This window comes from Zingiber officinale, chromosome 10B (genome assembly GCF_018446385.1).
Source record: "Zingiber officinale cultivar Zhangliang chromosome 10B, Zo_v1.1, whole genome shotgun sequence".
Taxonomy (NCBI): Eukaryota; Viridiplantae; Streptophyta; class Magnoliopsida; order Zingiberales; family Zingiberaceae; genus Zingiber; species Zingiber officinale.
The window spans coordinates 39952828-39980241 of record NC_056005.1 but is presented as its reverse complement, the minus strand read 5'-3'; the positions used below and the strand labels follow the sequence as shown (position 1 = coordinate 39980241).

At 41.8% G+C, this 27414-nt stretch overlaps 1 protein-coding gene across 1 annotated transcript; it reads right to left on the bottom strand.

The window, feature by feature from the left end:
* Nucleotides 1–27414, bottom strand: LOC122029099 (pentatricopeptide repeat-containing protein At5g08510-like). Its single transcript, XM_042588053.1, has 2 exons — nucleotides 27179–27414; nucleotides 1–2023 (listed from the first exon to the last, which is right to left on the bottom strand). Exons 1-2 carry the CDS (start codon nucleotides 27412–27414, stop codon nucleotides 373–375), a joined length of 1887 nt encoding a protein of 628 aa, XP_042443987.1. The 3' UTR covers nucleotides 1–372.

Sequence of the window (27414 nt, the reverse complement as noted above, 5' to 3'; positions counted from 1 at the left end):
TTCATTTGAACTTCTTGAAATCTTAAAATCAAGGGAGATTTTTGACAATAAGTGATCCTTTACAGCTTTTATTATAGGAAAATAAGGTGCCCCTACCTTGATCCAGGCTTTCATGAAGGAATTTGAAGTACCTTTGTGCACCTTGGTAGAGTAATGCGGCAAGTTAGCTTTAGTAGCTTGACAAGGGACCTTTCTCAATTTTCTCTGAGCTAGCTAGCTTACCATGATTTCATTGGATGTTTGCTATGTTCCATCAAAAGCTCAAGAGTAGCTTCTGACCTTGTTCTTAGAAAGTTCTTCCAAGTAGGATGGTTATTGAACAAGGTCATATGTATATATTAATAAGAGAACTGGCACGATCAGCTTTGTGCATCAATGAACTTGCATGTGAGCTTCAATGATTTCCAATATTTCAAGAATCTCCTCAATCTGAGGATGTAAACTATCACCAACAAGAAACTCATAAATCTCTCCACTAATTTCAATAGAGCTACAACCTGGTGTTTTCTTCAGGCCCACAGAGTTCATCTCCTTCCTTAGTCTCATAACACCACCCCAATCACCAATTTCTGCATATATGTTTGATAGCATCACTCTAGCCCATGGATCATCTGGATCCAATTCAATCAAATTCATTGCAGCAATCTCAGCTAGTTCCACATTGTTGTGAACCTTGCAGTTACTTAACAGAATCCCCCATAGAACTGTATTAGGCTTCATCGGCATCTTCAAAATAGTATCATAAGCTTCTCTTAACCTGCCCGCACGGCCTAAAAGATCAATGACACACCCATAATGTTCGATTTTGGGTGCTAAGCCATAGATTCCCTCCATACAAGAAAATAACTTAAATCCTAGTTCTACTAATCCTCCGTGAGCACAAGCATTGAGAACACCAACCAGGGTCACATCATCAGGTTTGATCCCCACTTGCATCATCTGTGAAAACAAGCGAAGGGCGTGGTCAGCTCTCCCATGCATTGCAAGTCCACATATTGCTGAAGTCCAGGAGTACAAATCTCTTCTAACTGGTTTGCTCTCAAAGACTTGCATAGCCTTTTCAATGCTACCACACTTGGCATACATATCAATTAGGCAATGATCCAAAGATCCATCTGAGTTAAAAATGATACTTCCTAAATAGGCATGAAGCCAGATACCGGTATCAAGAGCACCTATGCTAGCGCAGGCCGAGAGAATAATTGAAAAGGTGAGCCTGTTGGCCTTCTCACTAGAAAATGTCATCTGACGGAAGAATGCCAATGCCTCTCTACTCCTACCCAGTTGAGAAAATCCTGATATCAACGTGTTCCATGAAACGACGTCCCTTTCAGCCATCTCGGCAAACAATTTGCATGCAGAATCAACATCACCATGCTTCACATATTGATGCAATAAGGTGTTCCATGATACGAGAGTTCTAACAGGCATTTCATCGAACAAACGCTGGCAGATACCTAGCTTACCATGGTAACCATAAACCTTGATCAACTCAGTGGTGACAAATGGATCGACTACAATTCCACTACTGATAATGTACCCGTGAATCGTCTTTGCCACAGATAAGATTCCGGATTGGTGGCATGCGGATATTGCAGTTGCAAGAGCGATAGGGTCTGGGGATAGGCCAGACACGAGCAAAGCTCGGAATATAAGCAATGTTTTTTCAGGTTGTCCGTCGGTACTGTAGGCCCTGGCCATAGCTGTCCGAGGGACAATGCCTGGTTGGGGAATTTCATCATACAGTTGGCGAGAGAGGTGGACGAAGCCGAAAGTAGCGAACGAGGAGATGAGGGCACTAGAAACGATCGAGAGAGGCCAAGCGGAACATGAGTGGAGCTTCTGCAGCGTGTGAGGGGCGGAAGGGGAGGAGGCGGCGGCGGCGGCGACGACGACGACGGATTTAATGAGGCGCACGAGCGAGCGGGGGTCGCGCGACAAGGGCGCGTCGATCATGCGGCTTGTACTCGGACTCGGACTCTCGGAGGGGAAGGGAGAGTGGGAGATTTTTCCTTCCGACACGCTAATTTTAAATTTAAATTATCTTTCAACACAAATCCTGATATATCTGATATTAAAATCACAGTTTATAAATATATTAAACGTATATTATATCATGTAATTGTGATTCAATTTTATTTTAATTTAAATATTATAATTTTAAAATTTATTAAAGTTTTGGGATCTTAAGTTAATAGAACTTTGAGATTGATGCTTGTGTCAAGAGGGTCTGTTTTATGAATTGTTTGATTGTGACAAATAGATTGAATCGGATGATTGAGCCCTGCAGATGAAGTTGTATGGGTTTATAAAGATAAGTCTCACTTATTAGCTAGTCTAATTAAACTCGAGTCCCTATTAGATTGGATGAATCGAATACCTATTAATTTCTATTATTTTATAAAAGATAAAATTCATTATCTTGATGGCCCTTCCATGATTATCCCATAGCATTTGGAATCAGGTACCAAACAAACCCCATATGGATGGGTATTTCCGTCGGTTTCATCGGAAATCAACACTTTCTTAATTCTATAAATTTACCATAACCAACTCGACTAGAGCACCTATTAGGACATCTATATTAATTTAAAATTTAATATATGTCGCCTCTTCAAATAGCATACCATATACCCATTATATTAACATTTGTTTATTATTAACACACACTCGTATTTATTTTAATATTAACATTGATTATTTGTGGATTTTACTATCCATTTATTCATTTTTATTCTTTATATCCAAAATTTATTTTCTTAATTTTTAAAATTTTTTATATAAAATCTGCTCATTAACCACATTCAAAGAATTAAACACTATTAATGTGTAGGTGTTATAATATTCATTCATATTAGTTTGTAACATCATTTAGATGTTATAACACCCATATATTAATATCAATATTGTTGTGCAAACACGAGGAAGAAAAAGAAGAAGAATAAGAGTTATCATGGTTCGTCGGTGTATCTACTCCACAAAAATGACTGAAGCTTTATTAGAATTCTCTGTACACAAGAGAATCACATTCAATGATTCTCATAATACAATAGGTTTACAATGTTCCATAAAAATAATGCCTAAATCTCAGATCTGGAAAATTCATAACAAAATTCTATTATGAAAAATCATAATTCTGTTACGAAAAAATCTTAACAGATTTTTTCTTCCATGATGTCCCTTGCATTGACCTTCATTCAGATATGAGTCACCCTTCAATAATCTCCACTTTATCAAATATTCATTCCTTTGAAGAACACGAGTATCTGAGCAAAACTCCACCTAAATCTCTGGGTCTGGGCTTCCTTCCTCTAGCATCTAAAGATATAGATCAAGTTCAAACAATTGTTAAACTTCTCTGTGGTCACTGATCACTGCCTTTGTCAATATGTCTGCAGCATTGTTCAAGTGTAAACCTTCTCAAGTTGAATTTCTTTGGAAGCAATCAACTCTCTGATCTTGTGAAATCTCACATCAATGTGTTTGGTTCTCACATAATACACCTGATTCTTACCTAAATAAATAGCACTATGACTATCGCATAACAATTTGACTCCACCTTGTTGAATGCCTAGTTCTCTAACTCTGTAAACCATAAACCTTCCTTCGTTGCTGTAGCTACTGCCATGTACTCCAACTCCATAGTAGACAATGCCACAGTGAACACGTATTCTGTAGTAGACCTCCTATCATCTAAATCTCCTACATAGTTTATATCTACGTACCCAGCAACTAAAACATTTCTGGTTGTCTACTGAACATGATGTTATGAGTGCAATTGACCTAGGTTTGATCGGGTGCAATCATGATTTTGATGTGTGTGTCAAAGAGTTTAAGTTAGACTTTCATATTATTTTAATATGCATTTGAGTCATGTAAGATTTGGTGAAACACATGAGCAAAATCTCATCCTATGGCTCAGGTCCTTGAGATCGATGAAAGATGGTGCATCTGAGGGATCGTCAGACAAGGAGCAACGAAGTGGAGCCAAGGGAAACATACTTCAAGGCAACGTGAAGGATGTCATGGAGAGGAGTCGTGGGCTTAAGTGCATTTGAGGGACGAAGGCCGAGGAAGAAGGCTTCAAGGGCAACTTCATAGAGGATGAGTGTGAGTGAATTTAAGGGATCAGTCGATTGGTACTGAAACTATTTGACTAGTCTAAATTCACAAGAGCATAAAATGGTTATATGTCCGACAGTTGTGAAGACCAGTCAACTGGTAATGGCACCAGTCGACTAGTAAAAAGTCATTGGTAGCTGTTTGCATAATCTCGAATTTTGTGAAGTACTGTTGGCTATGTCCAATGGCTATACCAGTCAACTGGTGTATGAACTAGTTGACTGGTACAAGAAATGAATTTCTTTGTGATTAATACTTTCCTTTTTATTTAAAAGGAGCTTTGTAGGGATAAAGGAGGTGAATCATCTTGTTGAAAAACTCCCAAGTCATCTCTCAAGCTTTCAAGCCTTTCTCTTCCTCCTAAACCTAATTTCCATCTTATAAAGAGGAAGAGAGTTTTTGTGAGAGGTTGTACTCCACTGAGAAGGAGTAAGCTCTAGCCAGAGATTACCGAGGACTAATCCATAGACGGATTGAGGGTTCATCCACCTCAAGGACAAACTATGGAGTGGGAGCAAGCAATCTCCATACCATGTAAAAGGAAATGTGTTAGAGTTTGATTGTTTTCATTCTTATTGCTTTCATTGTTTTAATTTTATTCCACTACATAACTAACGATTTGTAGAGAAGCAAATGACTCGGGATAACGAGCTATTCAACCCCCCCCCCCCCCCCCTTCTAGCAAACCATATGATCCTCTACAAATAGTATCAGAGCAAGGATGCCCTTCAATAGACTAATCGCCAAGAAGAATAATATCATTAATATGGCTAGTTCAAGCATCCATCCACCTAAATTTGAAAGAGACTTCTCTTAGTAGGAAAAGAGAATGGATGAATTCTTCGATATTGACTTTGATATTATGCTAATAATAGAAAATGATTTTAAGATACCTAGGGATGAAAACAACATAATAATCAACAAAATAAGATGGAGCGAGAAGCAAAGGAAAGAGCATTTAGCAAAGTCAAAGGCAATGCATCATCTACTAAATGTGCTTCCTAACAAGAAGTGATTAGAATTGAAAATTACATAAGAGCCAAGGAATTATGGGAAAAGCTAGTGGAGCTTCATAAAAAAACATCAGAAGCGAAATTAGCAAAAAGCGACCTTCTCCGAACTCAACTCAACAACATCAAACATGAAACAGGAAAAAAGATATCTTCACTTTATGCTAAAATTAAAGAAATATTAAGTGGACTAACAAGTGTAGGTGAAAAACTCTCCAACTGTGACATAATGATAAAAACCATCAACACTTTCCCAAGAACTACAACTTGGAGTTCAATTGTAGATTCATTCTACATCTCAAAGGATCTAGAGAAGAGCTCTCTAGATGAATTATTCTCAACCATGGAGCTTCATGAAACTCGAATTGAAGGGTTAGATAGAGAAGCTCATAGATCAAGAGGAGTAACCCATGTGGCAAACACACAAAGGGTAAGAACTAGAAGTCTTCATCCCCACCATCCTCTGACTTTGAATAATCACACGCCTTAATGGATAGCAATCAAGAGGTGTATATGGTAAAAAAAAATGAGAAGAGCATTTAAAAAAATTTCAACTAACAAATCTCATGCTAGGAAAAGTTCAAGAAGCAAAAGTAGAACTAGAAGGACCATTTGCTACAATTGCAAAGAAGAAGAACACATGAGGGATCAATGCCCTCTCTTAAAGAAGAAAGAAGGAAAGAAGAAGGAAGAAAAGAAGAAGACCAAAGAAAAGGAGAAGAATGTTGGTCCCTTGCAGAAGGCAAAAGGAATTAAGAAACCCTGCACAAAAGAAAACAAACAAAACCTTTCTTGAACTTTACAGCTTGATTAAAATAAACTCTTGTATAAAATGAATTAAGAAACTAATTAAAAAGAAAAAGAGGCACAAAGATTTGACTTGGTTTGCAATAAGGGGAATGCTAATCCAAGACAATGAAAAGCCCATTAAAGTCTCCTTTAGGCAGAGAAGTCTTTTACAACAGTCAAAACTCACAATTACAAAACTAAACTCAAATAGAATCATTTACAAGTATTATTTTTAGCTTCTGGGATCAGGACTATATTTATAGTCCTGATCGAGGCCCCCTGGAAGGGTTCTAGGCATCTGGGGGGATAAATTTTTATCCCTGTCACAATGGATCATGATAGCTGGTATTTTGATAAAGTTTCTAGTTCGAGCACCTGCACCCGCTCCGGGCACCCGGACCAGGCTGAACTAGCTTGACTAGGGCGTGAGCCTAAGGCGCCCTGGGTCTAGGCAGTCCGAGCGCCCGGAATAGCTCCGAGTGCCCAGAGCACAGTCAACCTTTGGTTGATTTTTCCTCCAGGTCTTCCGCTCCAGCTCTGCTCACTTGGGTGATTTCGGCCATCTAGAATAGTGCTCACCCGAACTTATTTTCCGGTCTTCTCGAGTTTCCTTCCACTCTGGCTTCACATCCCTGGGAACCGCCGCACGCTTCCTTCTCGCCCACCAGCATACTCTTCCGCAGTGCCTCGTCCCTCAGACGCACCAAGCCCGTCGGCTCTCTCCCGTGCTGTCCTTCTCACTAGCTGCATCTTTCGCTCGACCTCCTGTTCTCCTAAGTTGTAAAATATGGCAACAAATAATAATTAAATAATAAGGTTTAATAGACGAAAAACCTTAACGGAATTTTTAGGAATTTGTAGAAATTTTCTGGGATTTAATTGGAGCTCGTATGATGTATTTTGGGGGGATCAATTATTGGGCCAAGGAAAAGTCTGTTTAAGTTACCCGATTTAAACGAGGAAATGTTTAATTTCCTTAAATGTTTTACTTTTCCTTTTCTTTAAAAGCTTACCCGTGCCCTAAATCCCCACTCGCGTCATCTTCTTCTCGCGATGCCCCCCGACGCCCGCTCGCGATCCCCTGCCCAAAACACCGCCGACCCCTCTTCCCTCTTCGTTGGCTTGCGACGCCGCGCCCTAGCCAACTCGGCGCCGTTTCCTTCCTCCGGAGTTTCTTCCTATCTCTCCCGAGCAGGCACTATCTTCACCGGCGGCCTCTCCTTCCTTCCCTCGCGCGGGCACCACGGCAGTCGTCGGTCTCCTCTGTTCGAGTTGTGCTCTAATTGATCCAGCAGGTATAATCCCTCCTGTAGGTATGAATGCAGATTTTTTCTTAGTCAGGTTGGTAGGGAACTTCGATTTCTATCCTAGTTTGGCGTAAGGGATCCTGTTTGGTTTCTACTAGCGATGGTTTTGGTTCTTCCCGGTGAAATGTGTGATTCGGTGTAAGGTTTTGATTTCTGGTACTGATGATTTACGTGCACCGTCGGGTTTTATTAACACGATCAGTTTTGGATGGAGCTTGAAGTCTCAAGATACTCTCTTCATGTTTTCTGATGGTTGATGTGTTGTGAACGAATTTGATAACTGATTCTTCCGTGATGAATTGAAGATTGGTTTCTGCGTATTTGTTGCGTGAAGGTTTGGTAGGGATCTTAGGTTGTGAGTTTTCTATGAAATTTGATTCTTTATGATGATGTAGTACTGGTGTGATCTTCGCTTCTTTAGTTGTTTAGTCCGAAATTTCGGTGTGGGAGTTGTGTACATCTGCTTGTTGGTAACTTATTCTTGAGGTGTGGTAGCTAGTTAAATCTGAATTTAGAATCTCGTTGCCGATTTGTATGCTTAATTGATGACCGAATTGGATAGAGTGGGTGTGGATTTGGATAAATCGAGATTCATAGTTAGATTAGGGTTTATCGCTAATTGGGTTGGGTTTCGGTTTAGCTAGTGTCGTTATGAAATTAGCTAAATTGTACATCACGTGATTGCAGGACATTGATTGAAGACGGTTGACGCGATCTGCATATAAAGGCGGGTACTTCTTACTTTGATTCTGTAGTTCTTGAACTTAGTGCATGATATATTTTTTGGATAAGGACTATTTTACCTTGACTCCACTCTTAGTTTCTTGTGCTTGATACTTCCACGCAATCTTTGAGAAATTCGTTCCATATCTATACAGTCCCTTGTTGTTGTCCATGATCAGTAGCAGATACTAGATACCATGTTTGTATGCTTTGACTATTATTTATTTATGTACTATATTGAGCATGCTGGCTTCATGTAGCATACATGTTTCTGCTTATATTGGTATGATGACTGTTGCATTGTTCGCATCATGTCATTGCATGCATGCCGCATCCTCGGCCACTCGAGAGAGTGGTAGCTGGAGTTGATGCCGCTTGCCGCACTCGGCCACTCGTGTGAGTGGTAGCTGGAGTACGAGCAGCAGGGACCCCGTCGCAGATGTAGCTAGTTAGCTACTATGCAACTGTCCCCTCGGCCACTCGTGTGAGTGGTAGCTGGAGTGGTGTACAGTCTGTCACTGACCCGGCCTCTCGACCATACAGGGGTCATGGTGCAGAGAGGTGGGCGGGAGTGACCATCCGTGCATACGCTGTTGTTATTATATTTGTTTTGGCTGCAGCTGTCTATATATGTTGTTATTGCTTGCTTACTGTTGTTGTTCACACATACTGATATGTTTACTTGTGTTGAGATATGTTCTCGTTGTAGATGTCTAGTCATTGAAAATTGGTATATACCTTGCTTATTAACTCTGTAGTTATGAACAGTAATGTAGCAGATTAGTACCAGTTCTGACCTACTATACCTAGTCTAGGATATGGTTTCAGGTATGAGTATTTGTTTTGGTCCTCTTGTAGTATCTGCTATTTCTGTATGAGACTGTATACTCTTGGCTCACTTTCTAGGTATATGTTATGTTCATGCACTATCTCTTTCCTTACCCGCTGAGTTCCAATACTCACCACCCCGCAAAATGGTTTTCTTTCGCCAGGTAACAGGTAGATGAGTCATGGATGCTTGGAGAGTCCCAGCTGCCAGTCCCACGACACACTCGAGGATAGTTTCTTTTTTCTGGTTTTGGTTGCTTACGCTATTTATGTTTTGGTTTTGTAACTTGGTATTGTATGCTTCGATATGGATTTTGGAGTCCCGTCGGGTGGTTGCAGGTAATTTAGTTAGTAACTTTGTCGGTCATACATTTGTTTTCTTTTTGTGATTTCCGCTGCGTTTACATCCAGCCGTGTAGGCTGAGTATTTATCGTTCTGTCTTCCGCTGTGTGTGTTTCTATTTTGTTCCAGCCGTTTAGGCTGATGTTATAGATGGTGGTTATGTGTTATTTCATTTTGTCCAGCCGGGTAGGCTAAGTATATTAAACTGTGTGTTCTGTTGTTTATATTTTTTTCCAGCCGAGTGTGGCTGATGTATATTTTATATGTAGTAATGTTTCATATTGTCCGCCGTATAGGGGAGGTGCTGCCGAAATTTCTTCGGACAGGGACTCCTCTGGGACGTGACAATTTAGTGGTATCAGAGCGGGTTTACGATGTCTGTTGTTTTTGTGTTTTGTATTTGAGCCATTTTTCGATGCCTGTTTTTTTTTCGTGTACTGGATTTTTGATTGAATTTGATACCAATTTAGTGGTATCAGAGCCGGTTTTCGATGTCTGTTGCTTTTCGTGTGTTGGATTTCTTAGTTAATCTGATACCAATTTAGTGGTATCAGAGCCAAGTTGCGAAGCCTATTTTTTTTGTGTTTTGGGATTTCGACCTTGTTTTGATTTAGGATTTTTGAATTAATCTGATACCAATTTAGTGGTATCAGAGCCATAGGTTTACGAGTCTCATTTTCAGTGTTTCGGATTTTGATCTTGTTCGATTTATGATTTTCGGTGTTCCGATTGTTTTATTTTCCCTTTGTAAGTTGATCCCTCGATGTGACTCTCGAGTTTTGGGACCAGGCAGCGACAGGATTTCTCCAAGCTATAGGAGGTATGTTTGTATACCGTTATCATACATATTTAATACTTGGTTAGTTGGTTATACCATGTATGATTTGTGTTGTGTTAGTCACTAGTCAGATCAGATATGGTGATATGTTGTCTGTTGATAATCTATTAGTGGATATCGTTTTACACAACATCTAGATGTGGCAATATCTAATTTTCAGATACCTTATTAGTGAATATTAAACTTGATGGTTTATTATTTAGTCTTTGATGTTAATAGTAACTTAAAGAGTATAATGTCTTGATATTTATGGAGTTGGTGATTTTAGATGAATGTTAGATTACAAACTTTGTGCCAGTGATCTTATGTTTGAGTATGTTTGTTGTACGGACATGAGGAGTCATTGATATTGCTATTTAGGTTTACAGTGCCCTATATATTTTTATGGACATGATGTATAGAGTACCGATTTACTCGCGTTGGTTTGGTTAGTAGAGGACAGATTTACCCTTATTAGTTTGATCAGTAGGAGACTGACTTACTCTTTCATAGGTCTAAGGTTCCATGTATATATAGCAATTATGGAAAGGGAAGCTGCAGAGGATGATATTGTGAACTTTGAAGTCTGATTCTCCATGTGTCAACAAGTGAAGGCAGAATATCAGAGTGGCGCAGTGGAAGCAAGATGAGCCTATAACCCACAGAAGCATCTTTTTCAATTAAGGATTTGATCATGACACTATGATGGACTAGTATATGGGTTTGTTGTTTGGTTGTTATCCTTAGATGAGGATTCCTAAGTTAGTAGTAAATTTGGGGACCAAATTTTTATTAGTGGGGGAGAATGTAAAATATGGCAACAAATAATAATTAAATAATAAGGTTTAATAGACGAAAAACCTTAACGGAATTTTTAGGAATTTGTAGAAATTTTCTGGGATTTAATTGGAGCTCGTATGATGTATTTTGGGGGGATCAATTATTGGGCCAAGGAAAAGTCTGTTTAAGTTACCCGATTTAAACGAGGAAATGTTTAATTTCCTTAAATGTTTTACTTTTCCTTTTCTTTAAAAGCTTACCCGTGCCCTAAATCCCCACTCGCGTCATCTTCTTCTCGCGATGCCCCCCGACGCCTGCTCGCGCCGCTCCCTCTCGTGAAGCCACGGTCGCCTCTCCCTCTCCCGCTCGCGATCCCCTGCCCAAAACACCGCCGACCCCTCTTCCCTCTTCGTTGGCTTGCGACGCCGCGCCCTAGCCAACTCGGCGCCGTTTCCTTCCTCCGGAGTTTCTTCCTATCTCTCCCGAGCAGGCACTATCTTCACCGGCGGCCTCTCCTTCCTTCCCTCGCGCGGGCACCACGGCAGTCGTCGGTCTCCTCTGTTCGAGTTGTGCTCTAATTGATCCAGCAGGTATAATCCCTCCTGTAGGTATGAATGCAGATTTTTCCTTAGTCAGGTTGGTAGGGAACTTCGATTTCTATCCTAGTTTGGCGTAAGGGATCCTGTTTGGTTTCTACTAGCGATGGTTTTGGTTCTTCCCGGTGAAATGTGTGATTCGGTGTAAGGTTTTGATTTCTGGTACTGATGATTTACGTGCACCGTCGGGTTTTATTAACACGATCAGTTTTGGATGGAGCTTGAAGTCTCAAGATACTCTCTTCATGTTTTCTGATGGTTGATGTGTTGTGAACGAATTTGATAACTGATTCTTCCGTGATGAATTGAAGATTGGTTTCTGCGTATTTGTTGCGTGAAGGTTTGGTAGGGATCTTAGGTTGTGAGTTTTCTATGAAATTTGATTCTTTATGATGATGTAATACTGGTGTGATCTTCGCTTCTTTAGTTGTTTAGTCCGAAATTTCGGTGTGGGAGTTGTGTACATCTGCTTGTTGGTAACTTATTCTTGAGGTGTGGTAGCTAGTTAAATCTGAATTTAGAATCTCGTTGCCGATTTGTATGCTTAATTGATGACCGAATTGGATAGAGTGGGTGTGGATTTGGATAAATCGAGATTCATAGTTAGATTAGGGTTTATCGCTAATTGGGTTGGGTTTCGGTTTAGCTAGTGTCGTTATGAAATTAGCTAAATTGTACATCACGTGATTGCAGGACATTGATTGAAGACGGTTGACGCGATCTGCATATAAAGGCGGGTACTTCTTACTTTGATTCTGTAGTTCTTGAACTTAGTGCATGATATATTTTTTGGATAAGGACTATTTTACCTTGACTCCACTCTTAGTTTCTTGTGCTTGATACTTCCACGCAATCTTTGAGAAATTCGTTCCATATCTATACAGTCCCTTGTTGTTGTCCATGATCAGTAGCAGATACTAGATACCATGTTTGTATGCTTTGACTATTATTTATTTATGTACTATATTGAGCATGCTGGCTTCATGTAGCATACATGTTTCTGCTTATATTGGTATGATGACTGTTGCATTGTTCGCATCATGTCATTGCATGCATGCCGCATCCTCGGCCACTCGAGAGAGTGGTAGCTGGAGTTGATGCCGCTTGTCCTGTCCTGCCGCACTCGGCCACTCGTGTGAGTGGTAGCTGGAGTACGAGCAGCAGGGACCCCGTCGCAGATGTAGCTAGTTAGCTACTATGCAACTGTCCCCTCGGCCACTCGTGTGAGTGGTAGCTGGAGTGGTGTACAGTCTGTCACTGACCCGGCCTCTCGACCATACAGGGGTCATGGTGCAGAGAGGTGGGCGGGAGTGACCATCCGTGCATACGCTGTTGTTATTATATTTGTTTTGGCTGCAGCTGTCTATATATGTTGTTATTGCTTGCTTACTGTTGTTGTTCACACATGCTGATATGTTTACTTGTGTTGAGATATGTTCTCGTTGTAGATGTCTAGTCATTGAAAATTGGTATATACCTTGCTTATTAACTCTGTAGTTATGAACAGTAATGTAGCAGATTAGTACCAGTTCTGACCTACTATACCTAGTCTAGGATATGGTTTCAGGTATGAGTATTTGTTTTGGTCCTCTTGTAGTATCTGCTATTTCTGTATGAGACTGTATACTCTTGGCTCACTTTCTAGGTATATGTTATGTTCATGCACTATCTCTTTCCTTACCCGCTGAGTTCCAATACTCACCACCCCGCAAAATGGTTTTCTTTCGCCAGGTAACAGGTAGATGAGTCATGGATGCTTGGAGAGTCCCAGCTGCCAGTCCCACGACACACTCGAGGATAGTTTCTTTTTTCTGGTTTTGGTTGCTTACGCTATTTATGTTTTGGTTTTGTAACTTGGTATTGTATGCTTCGATATGGATTTTGGAGTCCCGTCGGGTGGTTGCAGGTAATTTAGTTAGTGACTTTGTCGGTCATACATTTGTTTTCTTTTTGTGATTTCCGCTGCGTTTACATCCAGCCGTGTAGGCTGAGTATTTATCGTTCTGTCTTCCGCTGTGTGTGTTTCTATTTTGTTCCAGCCGTTTAGGCTGATGTTATAGATGGTGGTTATGTGTTATTTCATTTTGTCCAGCCGGGTAGGCTAAGTATATTAAACTGTGTGTTCTGTTGTTTATATTTTTTTCCAGCCGAGTGTGGCTGATGTATATTTTATATGTAGTAATGTTCCCCAATGTTTCAACTATGCTTCCCTTCAGATACCCCAGAAATCCAGAGGTAGTCGAAGATGGGATAGTAACTTATCAGAGACCACTCGAATTTCCACCGACGACTAAGGCGGTTGGACCGGGCCCTGACTCGGTATCCTGCTCCGGCAAGGCTAGGCCACCCTTGTGAGGTGAGACTGATAAGCAACCTGAGAGAGACCAACCATAGCAGCCAAAAGCGCTTTTGCAGAAAGAGGGGTCAGATTCTACCTCTTATTGATCCAAATTCATTGGAAGAGCATCAAGACAGACTCCCCGAAGTGGGCACATCCATCATTTGGAGCAACTTTCGATACTGTTGGGCCTCATCAGCAATGACAAGATCATCGCCTAAGAAGGCATCTTTAGTAAATGGGGATAGTCTCCCTGAGTCAACCATCCAAGCCAAGCTAAGCTGCCAGCCACACCATAAAATGGTGCGAGAGACTCCCAGGAGCCATAAGAGCCTAACGGATGACCAGTTAAAAAAACAAAGAAATCAGTAACTCCCTACGAAAGGGGGCCCATAATGTTGACAAAGCAAGTGAACCGTTAACAATGCATGAAGCCGGTCCAAAGATAGAAGCTCTTACATCATGTATCACACTGGCCATCAGTCGGTAGCGGATGCTAAATAAAAAGACTCCTTCTAAGATGGACTTCAACAGACGTTATTGTTGAAACGTACCATCACAAGGCAATCGGGATCAGACCCACATAGCCCAATCATGCACAGGATAGAGAAGACGCTGACGCATATAGTGACCTATAGCTATAATCTGTCCCAGCCCCCTCTAAGGAGCAAGCAAGTCGACCCGCTCCCCCTTCAAAGGCTCTTGCCAGCTCAGCAAAGATCTGTCCCACGTTAGTTTCGTAGAAGGTCAGATCCTTGGTCTTATAGGCTCAGTTAACGGCCATAAGGTGCGCTTAACCGGAAAAGATGCCTTCCAACAAATGAATCAATCAAATATCTCTCGCAAAAGACTCATATTGAATTGATTAAAGCCCCTTTTGAGACGGTCGATATCGGAGTCCCACGAGAAAGCCTTGTGATGGGGGATGAGCCAAGGAAGAGAAAGGGGTTGTTGGAGTCCTTCCTTTCCCCTGTCTATACTGTCTGGTCAGTGGTAATCGATTTTAAAGTAGCCTTGCTTACGGGCTTGGCCAACTTAATAATTCGACTAAGACTGAACCACGAGAAATACAAAGGGACCAGCCTCCCCTCATTCCGGCATGAAAGAATATGTAGGAGTCGGAATGATAGACGGCAACCCTGACTTGCTTAATTAAACCCATATAGGTGGTGGGACACCCTCCTGTCCACCTCAGCCATAATACTGTTGGAGATGAACACTACACTGTTTGAGGTAGAGCGCTGTGTATAACAGTCCCGACACCCGAACAAGTTGAAAAAAACACTTTTAGAGCAAAGATTAAAGAGCAAAGAGCTCCTTCCATGGATAGGTTACCAGTAACCATTCAAAAGATTCGAATAAAGAACCCTCTTAATGATCCCGTGTGTTCAAACGCACGGCGCCACGATACCTGAGGCAGATATTCAATTAACAAAGAGCAGCATGATCCCTTTTCATTTTCAATATAAAGAAGGAAAGAGATTCATTCAATATAAAGAAGGAAAGAGATTCATCACCCTAATTAAGAAAGTGAGATGCTTTACTCCAATGTATCGACTCTCCTTGACCCACCGAAACAAGTCGGTGTGATGGACGGCGTCTGCTTACTAGCCAGATCTCCATTAGACTCAACCCTTCTCGGGCCGGTCTTCTGGTTCGAGTTGTCTTGAGGTGATCTTACGATCATCAACCACTCAAGGTGCGAATGGCAAGCAGCTAAGAAAGAGTACACAAATTGCTGTGCGCTCTCAGTGCCTGGAGGGACGTCACCCTTCCCCCCAGCCGAGGAATGATTCCCCGGATGGTGCCTCGTTCTCACTCACCCCTCAGCAAGAGTCTAACATGGACGCATGAACTCTATCGGGTCTACGTACTCCCTTATGGGATATCCCTGTCAGCTGCGGCTCTCATATTATACTTATCCTTATCCGCTCGAGTTCTGACTATTATATACCCTACGAACTAATTACATCAAAAATGACCCTTCAGTACTAAGAAGTACGCTTGAGATAAACTTCAGACTTCTTCCTAAGATTCTGCCCCTCTCCAACGAAATTACAGTAAAGCGAGCTATTTAATCCTCGGAACTTATTACAAATCATCTGACCCAAATTCAAATGCATTCTATAGTTCGGGACCCTGGAAGTGATGTTTTTAAAATCATTCACGGAATAGAATTTTAATGATGCTTATGGGACCACTCAACTTTAAGTGATGTTTTATTCGAATGGACCAGTTTAAAAAAGCTTCGACTTGGACCCTTGAATTATAACTGGAACCATCTTCTCAGGTACGTGCCTTTAGGTCTTGTTTCAGGTAAAAAAAAATTCAGATTTTCATCCCTAAATGCACTTTTTGCTACTCAAAAGATGAATCCCTTGACTTTTAATAAATGCACTTTTTGCTACTCAAAAGAACTCATACGACACCCTCCTGCAAGTCGGCCCTATCGCGCGTAAATGAAAAGACTGAATGGAGTCCCTTACGGTTGAGCCAAAAGAATATAAAGGATATTCGCCTCTCTCTCCCCATTGGTCTTGCCTATCTTACCAGTCTCGCGCGTAAATATTGTAGCTCCCAATATACAGTAGTTCTATTATAAAGACTCCTATTTTTCAATAGAGGTCTGGTGCTTGACTTATGGAATGGCTCATATCCTGTGAGCGCCAAATAGGCAAAAGGAGCTAAGTAGTATGCACAGGCCATGGGAAGCTAATGGAAGACTGAGATGCGGAGCACCACCCCTGTCTGAGCCAATTAGTCCATCCGGGTCTGAGTGTGAAGAAGAGGCATAAGCCTTTAGGAGCTCCTTCTCTGACCTCTGTTGTGAATGGAAAGAGTAAATGGGACACCATTGTAGACTATGAGTGGGCCTAAGCTTTTTTTTATTATTCACCTCGCATTCTTATTGAGGATCTTATTTCGCATTCTTATTGAGGATCTTATTATATAAGAATTGCACGTCGCACACGTATCGTATATTATATAATACTAATTTAGTCCCTCTCAGGTATAATACTAATTTAGTCCCTCTCAGGCTTCAGTCTCGCTATTCATTATCATTCGCTTCTCAGATCAAAAGAAACTGGCAGGAGCATATATAAGATAATCAGAAGCTGAAGCAGCCGCTGAAGCAAATTTAATACACTCAATTGATTTCAGAAATTAGGACGAAACCAAGAGAAGAAGTACAGCATCTCTTACGCACTAATAAGGATCTTTTTACCGTAAAGGAGTGAACTCATGAGCTTGAATTCTGGAACAAAGGAATTGAATTTGTAAGAATGAATTTTTATACTTAACAGATGTAGCTAATATCAAGTGTTTTTAGCGCTCGAAAGAGAACCTAAGGGGATGGTATACCCAAGGGATCGACGGGACGAATAAGTCTTTGACACGCGAGACTGACTTAAATCAAATAATCAAAGTCAAGTTTAGTTTCATATTCATATATAAGATATACAAGTTTAGTTTCATATTCATATATAAGATATACAAGTTTAGTTTCATATTCATATATAAGATATAATAACATCCGTGTTCTTTGAAAATGAGAATCTTGTTTGCCATAATTTAAGTACTTATTTAGTTATTATATAACTCCATATCCCTAACTTTATTACTTTATAGCCTATCCTTGCGTCTGCTACTAGAATAATTTTCTTTAATAAACTACTCATACGAAAGATCTGGCAGTAGGCTCGTCCCTCTCGCTATCACTCTCCCACTTTTCATCCCTCAGTCTAACATTAAAAAACTACTTTTGATCTGCTCTCACACTTTTCTTCTCTCTAGCTAAAGAAATTGTAAAGAGCTATAGCAATTCTTTCCCTCTCCTTTCCCAGTCTTGCAAAAAATAGTTAAACAAATTATTTCAAATTCAAAATGCAATCATATAAAACTTTTGAATTCCAAAGCAAAGTTATAGTTAAAGTTAGAGTTTTTATAGTTTAAGTTAGAGTTTCTTCAGTTACTATTTTATGTATTTCTTATTCATATGTTGATTTCTTCAATTACTGTTTTATGTATTTCTTATGTTGGGGAATTTGAGTGAATGGTTCATTTGCCTGTTCATTGCTTGAAATGTAAAAAGTTAATATAGTTAAAGAAGTGGTTTATTCAAATACTCTTTTTATGTATTTCTTCATATAACGTATGTGGTTTATGAAGAAACTCTTTTCTCTATTGATTATAACGTATGTGGTTTCTTCAATTACTGTTTTCTGTATTTCTTATAACGAAAGTCAAAGTTATAGAAGGAGTGTCCTCATATACTATTTGATTCTGAACTCTTTTTTAGGGAAGTTTTTTTGTTACCCTATTTTTTCTCCTCTACTGTCACAGTTAACAGCAACTACGACTACCCGAACCTACAGGCAAGCAATGAGACACTGATCGTCCAACCAGGTATACAACCTCTCGCTTGAGCGAACGTCGACGTACTTACGGTTACATAAAAATGCCCGCCTCCCCTCTCCCTTCACCCCCTTCAATTAATAAGTCACCGCATCGGAAGGGTAAAGGCACGAAGTGCCGATGTCGAAGTGCTGATGCGATTAAGAAGAGGAAGGGCACGGAAAGATCTCTGGAATCAAAGCAAGGCACTCGCTTAGATGGAGGAAAGGAAATAGGAGTTTTCCGCGGACGGAGGTCGAACGGCCCCTAAAAAGAAGAACTCAACGCTCTTCGCGGCGAGGGCTTTGCTCCTTGTTGTTGGAAGCGAGTGCTTGGGGGAAGATGTCCTACGAAAAGATGCCCCTTCCCAACTTAAAAGTTCAAAGAATGAAACTTTTGTTCAGCTCTTCAAATACATATGATGGTTTTTTAGGCGACTATCGTCTCACGTTATATGATAATCCTTCCCTTGGTCCGTCCCTAAGTTACCTTACCTTATTTACTTGTAGCTAAAGTAAGCCAACAAACTATACGCTCTTCCTTCGCCTTCGGGTTCTTATTGACTATCCCTTGATTTAGTTTATACATAAGTAGAGGGCTTTTCTAAGAGACCTTCCTTTTCTTTTATGCCAGCCTTTAATAAATCCGACTTAAGAGCCTACCTTTCCTTAGGCGCATCTCTTTCCGAATGATATCATTCACCAGACCTCCCGTATGGACTTGAATACTCCTTTATGGGGGGTAATCGGTGGATAAGAAAAAGATCAACGTCCAAGAGGAGGAGATCACGGGATATGGTTTTGTTGGTTCATACCAGGGGAATTCTCTAAGCAGATCGTACTTTATCTGTCGAAATGCTTTCTGTAGCTCATGCTGTACAACCATCTGTACTTCTTATCCGGGCTTGTCGAGGTGGGTGGGCATAGTTGAGCATAGCATTTGCCGGAAAAGGCGGGAGGAACAATGGATCCCCTACTTTCACCTGCATCAAAAAAACTTAATGATGTTGAGGGGGGGCTTAGCAGGGTTAACAAAGGTCTTCAGAGAGCCGAAGAGAGGATGTCTACCATGCAAACTCATCTGAACGTCTTATTAAATCACAATCAAGTTCTTACTAAGATGAAAAGGAGGAAAGGGCTTCGTTAAATTGACTAGCATAAGAGCGTCGTCAAGCACAAATTAATGTGCTTAAGTAATTTCTTTTTTGGTGAATTTGAACAGTTTATATCTTTTTTTTTACAAATTGTAATAGGATGCGAACGTTGGAATGTGGTGACATGTGAATAACTTATACATTTGAGCCTGTGTGGAACAAAGGTGCATCACCGTCTTCATCTGACGAAGCTCCTTCGTCTGGCTTATCCAAATTCTGCCAACTAATTTGCTTGAGCCTGGCCTTCTTCTTCATCCTGCACATCAGCAAAGAACTTGGAAGGACTCAAGGATGTTCGTGTCAGAGTTGGAATTAATTGTTGGATATCACCAGCAAGGACATCAAATCCTGACCTTGGTTCAGTTTCCACACGGCTGGCATCACCTTCAATAACATGTATCTCCAATTAGTCTAAGTCATACAAAGAGAACTCTGTTCATTCTAAGTCTCTATACGAAGATGATAAATAGAACGATTGACTCATACCGCCTTCATCAGGAAGATTCGTAATTGACGAAGGAATTGTCCTCTCTTCTATAAGGAGGAGGGTTCTGTGCTTCGTCTGCAGCAGATGATCCTCCTACAACCTCTGTCTCCTTTCTTTTAGACGAGTCTTCTCTTCTCTACTACCGAGTCTACTTCTGTCAAAAAATCATATTCTAAGACAATCTTTAAACAAAGAATCATTTTAGTAAATTCAAACTTGGAAGTATCTTCCCCTTAGCTGAGCTAGACCTGATTTGAATACCGGTTTGATGACCTCTTCTCCTGGGACCAAATTCAGCAACGGGAGCCCGAGAGGGTTAAGCAGAACCAGAGGCGTCAGGAGCATGGGAAGTCTCATTCCTGACAATCTCATGCTGATCCGTCAATCTTGGAAAGCCAACTGGAGGCTCAACGCCCTATGTTGTATTCCGAGCGGTCTCCCTCTCTTTTGATTCTTAAGGTAAGGTAAAGGGCCTGGCATGGTGGGGTAGGAACATCCAGTCGGCAATCTTTTTGGCTTGACCAAGAAGTCTTATGTCCTCCGAGTCGCACGGCCTTTTAACCGAAAGAACTTCTTACGCAATTCATTACTTTTCGTAGGTTAGCCTAGGGACCAGAATCATAGGTTTCGGCGTATCGGGGCTGCTAGGCTTCTTTCTCATGGCAGGGGTTCTATCTCTTTACTTATGCAAACACTTTATTCTCATCATGATCGATACACTAGTCCCCGGGGAATTCAAACATAAACGCTAAGGCAAGTTACTTCTTATTTGGATTGCAGGAGCAGGTAGTTCGTCAACCTACTCTAATAGTGAACTTCATTCATTTTCCTAGATGGACTCAGAACTAAGGCATTGCTTGAATGTAAATAACCGATGGTACCAAAAAGCATTTTACGGAGTCATTTTGATCACCAAAAGAAGTGGAAATCCTATACTAAACACCAGACGAAGTCAGAGAAGTAAATAGGTCTATTAATGATGCTATAGGGTACGATCTAAAAGAATTCCAGATACAAAGTGAAAGAAGATAATATTATATTAATCAAGTCCTTCTTTCTGCTATCGATCTAGTAGCAAGCAAGCCCGTTCTGGAGATTGAGCTCGTAGTCTTTGTGCCAACATATACTATACTCCATATATGTTCCTTTAAAAGTTCATGAGGCAATCTCGATTGAAGCCAGGCGAAGAACTAAAGCTAATTGACCCTGGGTCCATTTGTACTTGGGATACGAATACAAAGAAAAGCACTTAGAGGAGCGTGCATATTCGATCGAACTATGATCTTCAAGTGCAATATAATAAGTGGTGCAAGGCACTCTGCAGCCGAGGAAGCGGCCAAAGAAGTGGCCCTGTGCGGCGTGGCAAGCGACGAAAAGAAAGCGGAGAGACAGTCAATAGACTGGCCAAAAGGAAGAGCATCTGGGAAGAGGCTGGCTGCTATACAACATTTCACAAAGAATTGAGTGGTTCTTGCTCCTTGCCAGTTAAGCGAGTGGCTTCTGCCCTTCAATTTAGCATTTGAGCGGCTTCTCCTCTTTGAAATCTAGATCTTCTCCTTCTCTGTCTATCAATCTGACTGCCCCAAGCCCCTCTTGTCTCTAGCGCTTGATTCTTTGATAGAGACCGACCAGCTTTCATAAGCATTGAAGGAAAGTAAATAACTCATAATTTCGATTTACCAAAACCAAAAAAACCAAAAACGAAAGTGTCCTTCTACTTGAAGCTGTCCTGGCAGATATTAGGCTATTCAATTTCTTCCTCCCTTACTAAGACTTGAGTTTCATAGTTGCATGTGTTAAGCATAGAGAAGATACAGATCTTTTCCCGTACTTGAGTTCACTTTAGAGCTTTCCTTCCATATCTTAGGCTGCCGTTGCACTTACTAAGAAATTTCTTCGCGGGACCCCCCACTTATCTTAATGGCCACTATATGCTAAGAAAATACCGCTGATGGGTTAGGGTGGAACTTACTTAACTTGCTCGATCAACTGCAATTCAAAACTCAGTGTTCTCATCTATAGGATTGATCTTTTTCTCTATATACCATCAATTCAGAACTACGAAATAGATGCCCACGTCGCAATAAATATGCTCTAACAACAAAAGATCTGTAGATGCTTAATGCTTAACACATGCGGGTCCCGATACTCTTCTTTTATTCACACTTAGCTGTAGGTATGGGTATCACTCGTCCCCCTCCTGTTAGTCGAGCCTATCTTCCTCGTATATCGGACTGACGGTAGAGCCCATCTTAGATACCCTATTGGTCGAGCCCTTACGTACCTAGCGTTCGTTCCTCTATTTCTATGTTCTATTCTATGTTCTGTTCTAAGGCCAGCTCGTTCGCATCATAGGTTTTGCGCTTCGCCACATTTCTTCATGCAATGGGTTAGTTTCTCGAGTTCGCTACTTTCGTGGTGATTAGTCAAAATCATGCATCTCACTTCATTTCGCTTCATTTATTCTCTTCCAATTCCAATGCGCCACTTTCGTTCAGTCGAACGTTATAACAAAATGAGAGCTTTGACCAGATAACGACGCGCTATCACACACTTCGTCTATCATTCAAAGCATTTCCTCTCAAACATAAGACAAGAAGATTCCTCGAGCGAATCATCTAAGAATTGAAAGACCCACCGATTATATAGATTTGGAAGAAGATAGCCTGTATTGGATCCCACGAGTGAATAGCAAGTCAGATACAATCCAATGTAGATTGTCCTATCCCATGAAGCTTTATCCGATTCGAGGAGGACTTGGATGATTCACTTCTCTGGGTCAGGCGCAGATGATTGATCTTGTGGCAGCTGTCCGGGCACAGCTATTCGCAGGGGCGCACCGATGAGCTAATAGCCCTAACCCCACAGGAAGCCTGCTATGCAAAAAGTGAGAAAACCCCCTTCCCTCTTCTTGTCTTTGACTTTATCAAATGCCAGAGATCTCAAGTCTACAATACCAGACTCACTTCACACCTCGGAACGTACTGTTCTTTATAGATAGAGAGAAAGGCACCTTATTCCCGAAATGGCTGAGGAGAGGAAAGTGAGAGTGGGGGCGCAGAAGAGTGAGTAGATGAGTGGTGCAATATAGAGAGACAGAAACTCCTCACGCTAATGACATTCGAACTCCCCAAGTAGGATTCACGACCATCAGACTTTTTCGCACCGTGAAAAGACGGCTCGAAGGAAGGAAGGAAGAGAAGAAGTGCACTGCTCTACTTAAGAAAACAAAAAAAAGAAGAAAAGAAAGAAAGAAGATAAAAGAGCTCGAGAGTTCGCAGTTCGCCCAACTACCTACTGAGAGGTAAGGCCATCGTGATCGTCTGCACTTGGGGCTTAGACCGCTATCCTCTATGTGTATGTGCGCAGCCTTCATCGGTATGGTATAGTCGGTAGGTCCTGACTTACTAGTCATCGCTTTATAGTCATCGGTCTAGTCGTTCCCTATCCACCACTTGGTTCCCCATGCTCTATTGGAATTATAGGAAGAGAGCCTCCCCCTTAGCCGATCTACCGTTACCTAACCCTTGGGGGACAAAGCCCCCCGAGCGCCTAGAACCCTTTGGGGCGCCCCAACCAGTGCTATAAATATAGCACTGGTTTGCATAGATCATTCAACTCACTTGTAATCAGTTTTCTCTGTGCTTTCATTTCTGTTCTTTTTATTTGTGCTGTCAATACTGTAAAGAGACTACTCCAACCGAAGGAGATCATCAAATAGTGCGCTTACTTTCCTTGGATTAGCAATCCCCTGATTGCAAACTAAGTAAAACTCTGTGTCTGATTTACATTTTATTAGTCTCTTTATTTTGATTACAAGTTCTTTTAAATTAGTTGAATATCCGAGAAAGGTTCGTGGGTTTTTTAGGGCAATTCACCCTTCTCTTCTTGCCAGCCTCCAAAGGGACCAACAAGTGATCTCAGAGCAAGGCGCTTCAGGAGGACTAACCACCGATCGAAGCAACGAGATGGCTGGACCAAGCATCGTTCCATCAAAATTCGAGGGGAACTTCACAGACAGGAAGCGTCGTATGGAGGTATTTCTAAAAATTGATTTCGAAATTCAGTTTATTATGAAGTATGATTTTTCAGCTCCGATGAATCAAGACGGAGAAGAAAAAGAAGAGAGCCTTTAGACAAAGAAGGAGCAGAATGAGTCTGTAGCAAACAGCCGTGCGGAATATCACCTGTTGAGCGTGTTACCGCCTCAAGAGGTCAACCGCATCGGAAGCTATTCATCTGCTAAAAAACTCTGGGAGAAGTTCCTGGAACTCCACGAAGGCAGGATGAACCCAAGTCAGACTCAGAAGAGGATCAGGAAGCGTACATGGTAAGAAACTTTAAAAAGTTTTTTTGATCTAATAAATTCAAAGAAATGCAGAATAAAAAGAATCCAAGAAATAGAAGAAGGGTTCGTTGCTACCAGTGTCAAAAGGAAGGACACCTAAGAGAGGATTGCCCAGAACTCAAGAAGGACAAAATCAAGGTACCCAAAAAGCACAAGAACCTAAAAGCTACTTGGGATGACACTTCATCATCTGAGTCCAAGATTCAAGAATATGTCGGGCTGGCGCTGATGGCAAGCTACGAAGGACAAAGTATATCAGAACTCAGCATCGATGAAGGGGGAGCGACCTCAGATGAGAGCAGTGAAGCAGGGGAGATTCATGTTGGGATCTTAGATGGCTAGAGGGGGGGTGAATAGCCCCTTTAAAAACTTAAACAAAACTTCTACACAGATAATTGTTAGCACAGCGGAATTAGACAACTAAAGAAAAAAAAACACAAGCACACTAACACTAGGATTTACGAGGTTCGGGGATAATTTGCCCCTACTCCTCGGCGTGTCCGTAAGGTGGACGACTCCTTGATCTTCGGTAGATCGCACCCCGGATAACTTCCGGCTACAAATCCTCCTTCTCGGTGGAGTAACCTCCCCACAACGTCTCAAGAAATATCTAAGTTAAAGCACGAGACTTACAGAAGCTCGGTGGCAAAGGAGAATAAAAATACTTACAACCACGCGAGGATCAGTAGCAGAACAGAGATCGCAGTTCACCCGAGAGCTCAAGAACTTCACACAACAGCACAGACTTTGCTTTCAAGCTTTCTTGTTATTGTTATATTCTCTCCTCTCGCTGTTTTTACTGCTTCTCAAACCTAATCTCTGTTATCACCGATCTGGTCAAAAACTGCGCAAATCAGCGCTGCAGCCAATCCCTCTTCCTCCTTACCTGGTTCTCTGAACTCACACCAATGATATCACAGTCATCACTGGCGTCTTCTGAGCTCGAACCAATCCCCAGGAGTCAAGCAGATCGCAGCCAGATCACAGCAGTATCCGTTGATGCCTGAAATGCACCATGCGCCGCTGAAACCAGCAGAAAGACCATTTGTCGCATTCCTCTTATGAACTTAATTTGAAATTAGGCTTGGAATGATACCTGTTAACCTGTAAACTCAAAAGCTAACAGCACAGAGGATTATATCACATAAATGAATGAGGTATATCAAAAGCAGTAAAGGAATCGCTGATACAACGAACAAATCAGAGTGTGTGGATCGGTCACGGACCGATCACAAGGTGACCGATCGCAACATCCCGATCGGTCCGAGGCCATTCTGACGGTCGAGGACCGATTAGATTGAGTGGATCGGTCCACGCACCGATCCACCCCTTTCTCTTCTCGCAGTTTTCTCCCGATCGGTCGACCGATCGATTGCACTCGATGTGCTACGAGTGTTTTCGATCGGTTTGCGATCGATCAGATTTCACTCATGTGCTCGAGTGTCATCGATTGGTCATCGACCGATCCATGGAACTCTTCACGATCGGTCCGCCGACCGATCCATCGATTCATGTGAAACACGATCGGCCCACCGACCGATCCAATGTGCCATGGAATGTCCACTTAGGTCCCTCTCTGACCTAATCCGAAGAACGAGCTACCGTGCCCTCTCCGACTCCATCAGGTCCAGAGAACGAGCTACCGAGCCCTCTCTGACCTAGTCAGGTCCAGAGAGCGAGCTACCTAGCCCTCTCTGACCTAGTCAGGAGAACGAGCTACCGAGCCCTCTCCGACTCCATCAGGTCCAGAGAACGAGCTACCGAGCCCTTTCTGACCTAGTCAGGTCCAGAGAGCGAGCTACCTAGCCCTCTCTGACCTAGTCAGGAGAACGAGCTACCGAGCCCTCTCCGACTCCATCAGGTCCAGAGAACGAGCTACCGAGCCCTCTCTGACCTAGTCAGGTCCAGAGAGCGAGCTACCTAGCCCTCTCTGACTTAGTCAGGAGAACGAGCTACCGAGCCCTCTCCGACCTAGTTAGGTCCAGAGAACGAGCTACCGAGTCCTCTTTGACCTAGTCAGGTCAGAGAGCGAGCTACCTAGCCCTCTCTGACCTAGTCAGGAGAACGAGCTACCGAGCCCTCTCCGACTCCGCGTGCCAAGTTTCCAACTTGGACTTTTTCCTTCCACCTGATCACCCTTGATCAGTTCAATTAACATCTGATACAAACTTAAATCAGTGTCAACATCAAAACAACAGCCAGGTCAGACTGTATCAACAATCTCCCCCTTTTTGTTGTTTGACAACACGATTTAAGTTTAGATCAGAGATATTCTTATTTTCATAATTTTAGGGGAATCAAGATTAGGGGTGAGCATTCGGTTTATTCGGTTAATTCAGTTAATTTGATATTAATTTTGTATAAATTCTTTTTATTGTTATTTTAAACAAATTTAGTTAATTCGGTGTTAATTGAAATAACTAATTCGGTTAATTCAGTTTTAGTAAAACTTTGATTTGATTCGGTCAGCAAACACTAAATCGGTTTTCGGTTAATTCGGTTAATTTATGGACCGAATTAACCGAATGCTCACCCCTAATCAAGATCCTCCCCCTAAGGTGGATACACCACCAAGTCAATGACGGGAATCAAGATCCTTCCCGTTATCCTCTCCCCTAAAATCAAGCTTTCATACATTTCTAAACTTAGGTATCCTCTCCCCCTTTGTCAAACACCGAAAAGGTGCAAATGAGGTGACAAAAACTCAAAAGGCTCCCCCTTAACCCATACTGCCTTCTCTTAATGTACCTAGAGTTCCCTCTAAGGTCACAATATGACAATAAGAAAGACATAAGATACAATCAAATCATGGCATAGGAACAGCATATTAATATGAACTGAAGCATAAGTAAAAGAAAGAAATGGATAAATGAATAGCAAAAATATAAGAGTAGCATAATATATGAGTAGCATAAGTATCAGGTCAGACAAAGATATCCATCAAATAGCATACAAAAATACAGACAGACAAGGTGACACACAGACTGTATCAATCAACGTCCTCAACATGAGGAGCATCATCATCATCTGCAGGAGGCTCGTAACCCTGAGGAGGTATGCTGGAGCCCGAAGGTGGATGACCATAGTAACGCTGCGGAGGTGGGTAGTTGGCCATCCAGCCCAGAAGCAGCTGCTGCATCACCAGCTGCTGACTGCGGAGATCATCATAGCGCTGGTCGATGCGTACGCGCAGTCCATGGAGCTCAGCTGCCAGTAGCTCATCGTGCCGATCGAAACGGCTCTCCAGCTCCGCAATCTGCCACCGCAGGTCAGGGTCGGCCTCACCAGCAACAGGAGGAGGAGGAGGAGCAGCCTGTCGAGGAAGTGCCCGTGGTAGCTCTCCCAGAACTCTCCCATCCTTCCACCGAACCGTCCCAT

Bases quoted from the DNA above. Each gene is read 5' to 3' on its own strand.
- LOC122029099 (XM_042588053.1), bottom strand. From the start codon at position 27,414: ATGGGACGGTTCGGTGGAAGGATGGGAGAGTTCTGGGAGAGCTACCAC. The intron at 2,024-27,178 runs GTGATGCAGCAG...ATTTAAAATTAG, and splicing joins ATCTCCGCAGTCAGCAGCTG to CGTGTCGGAAGGAAAAATCT.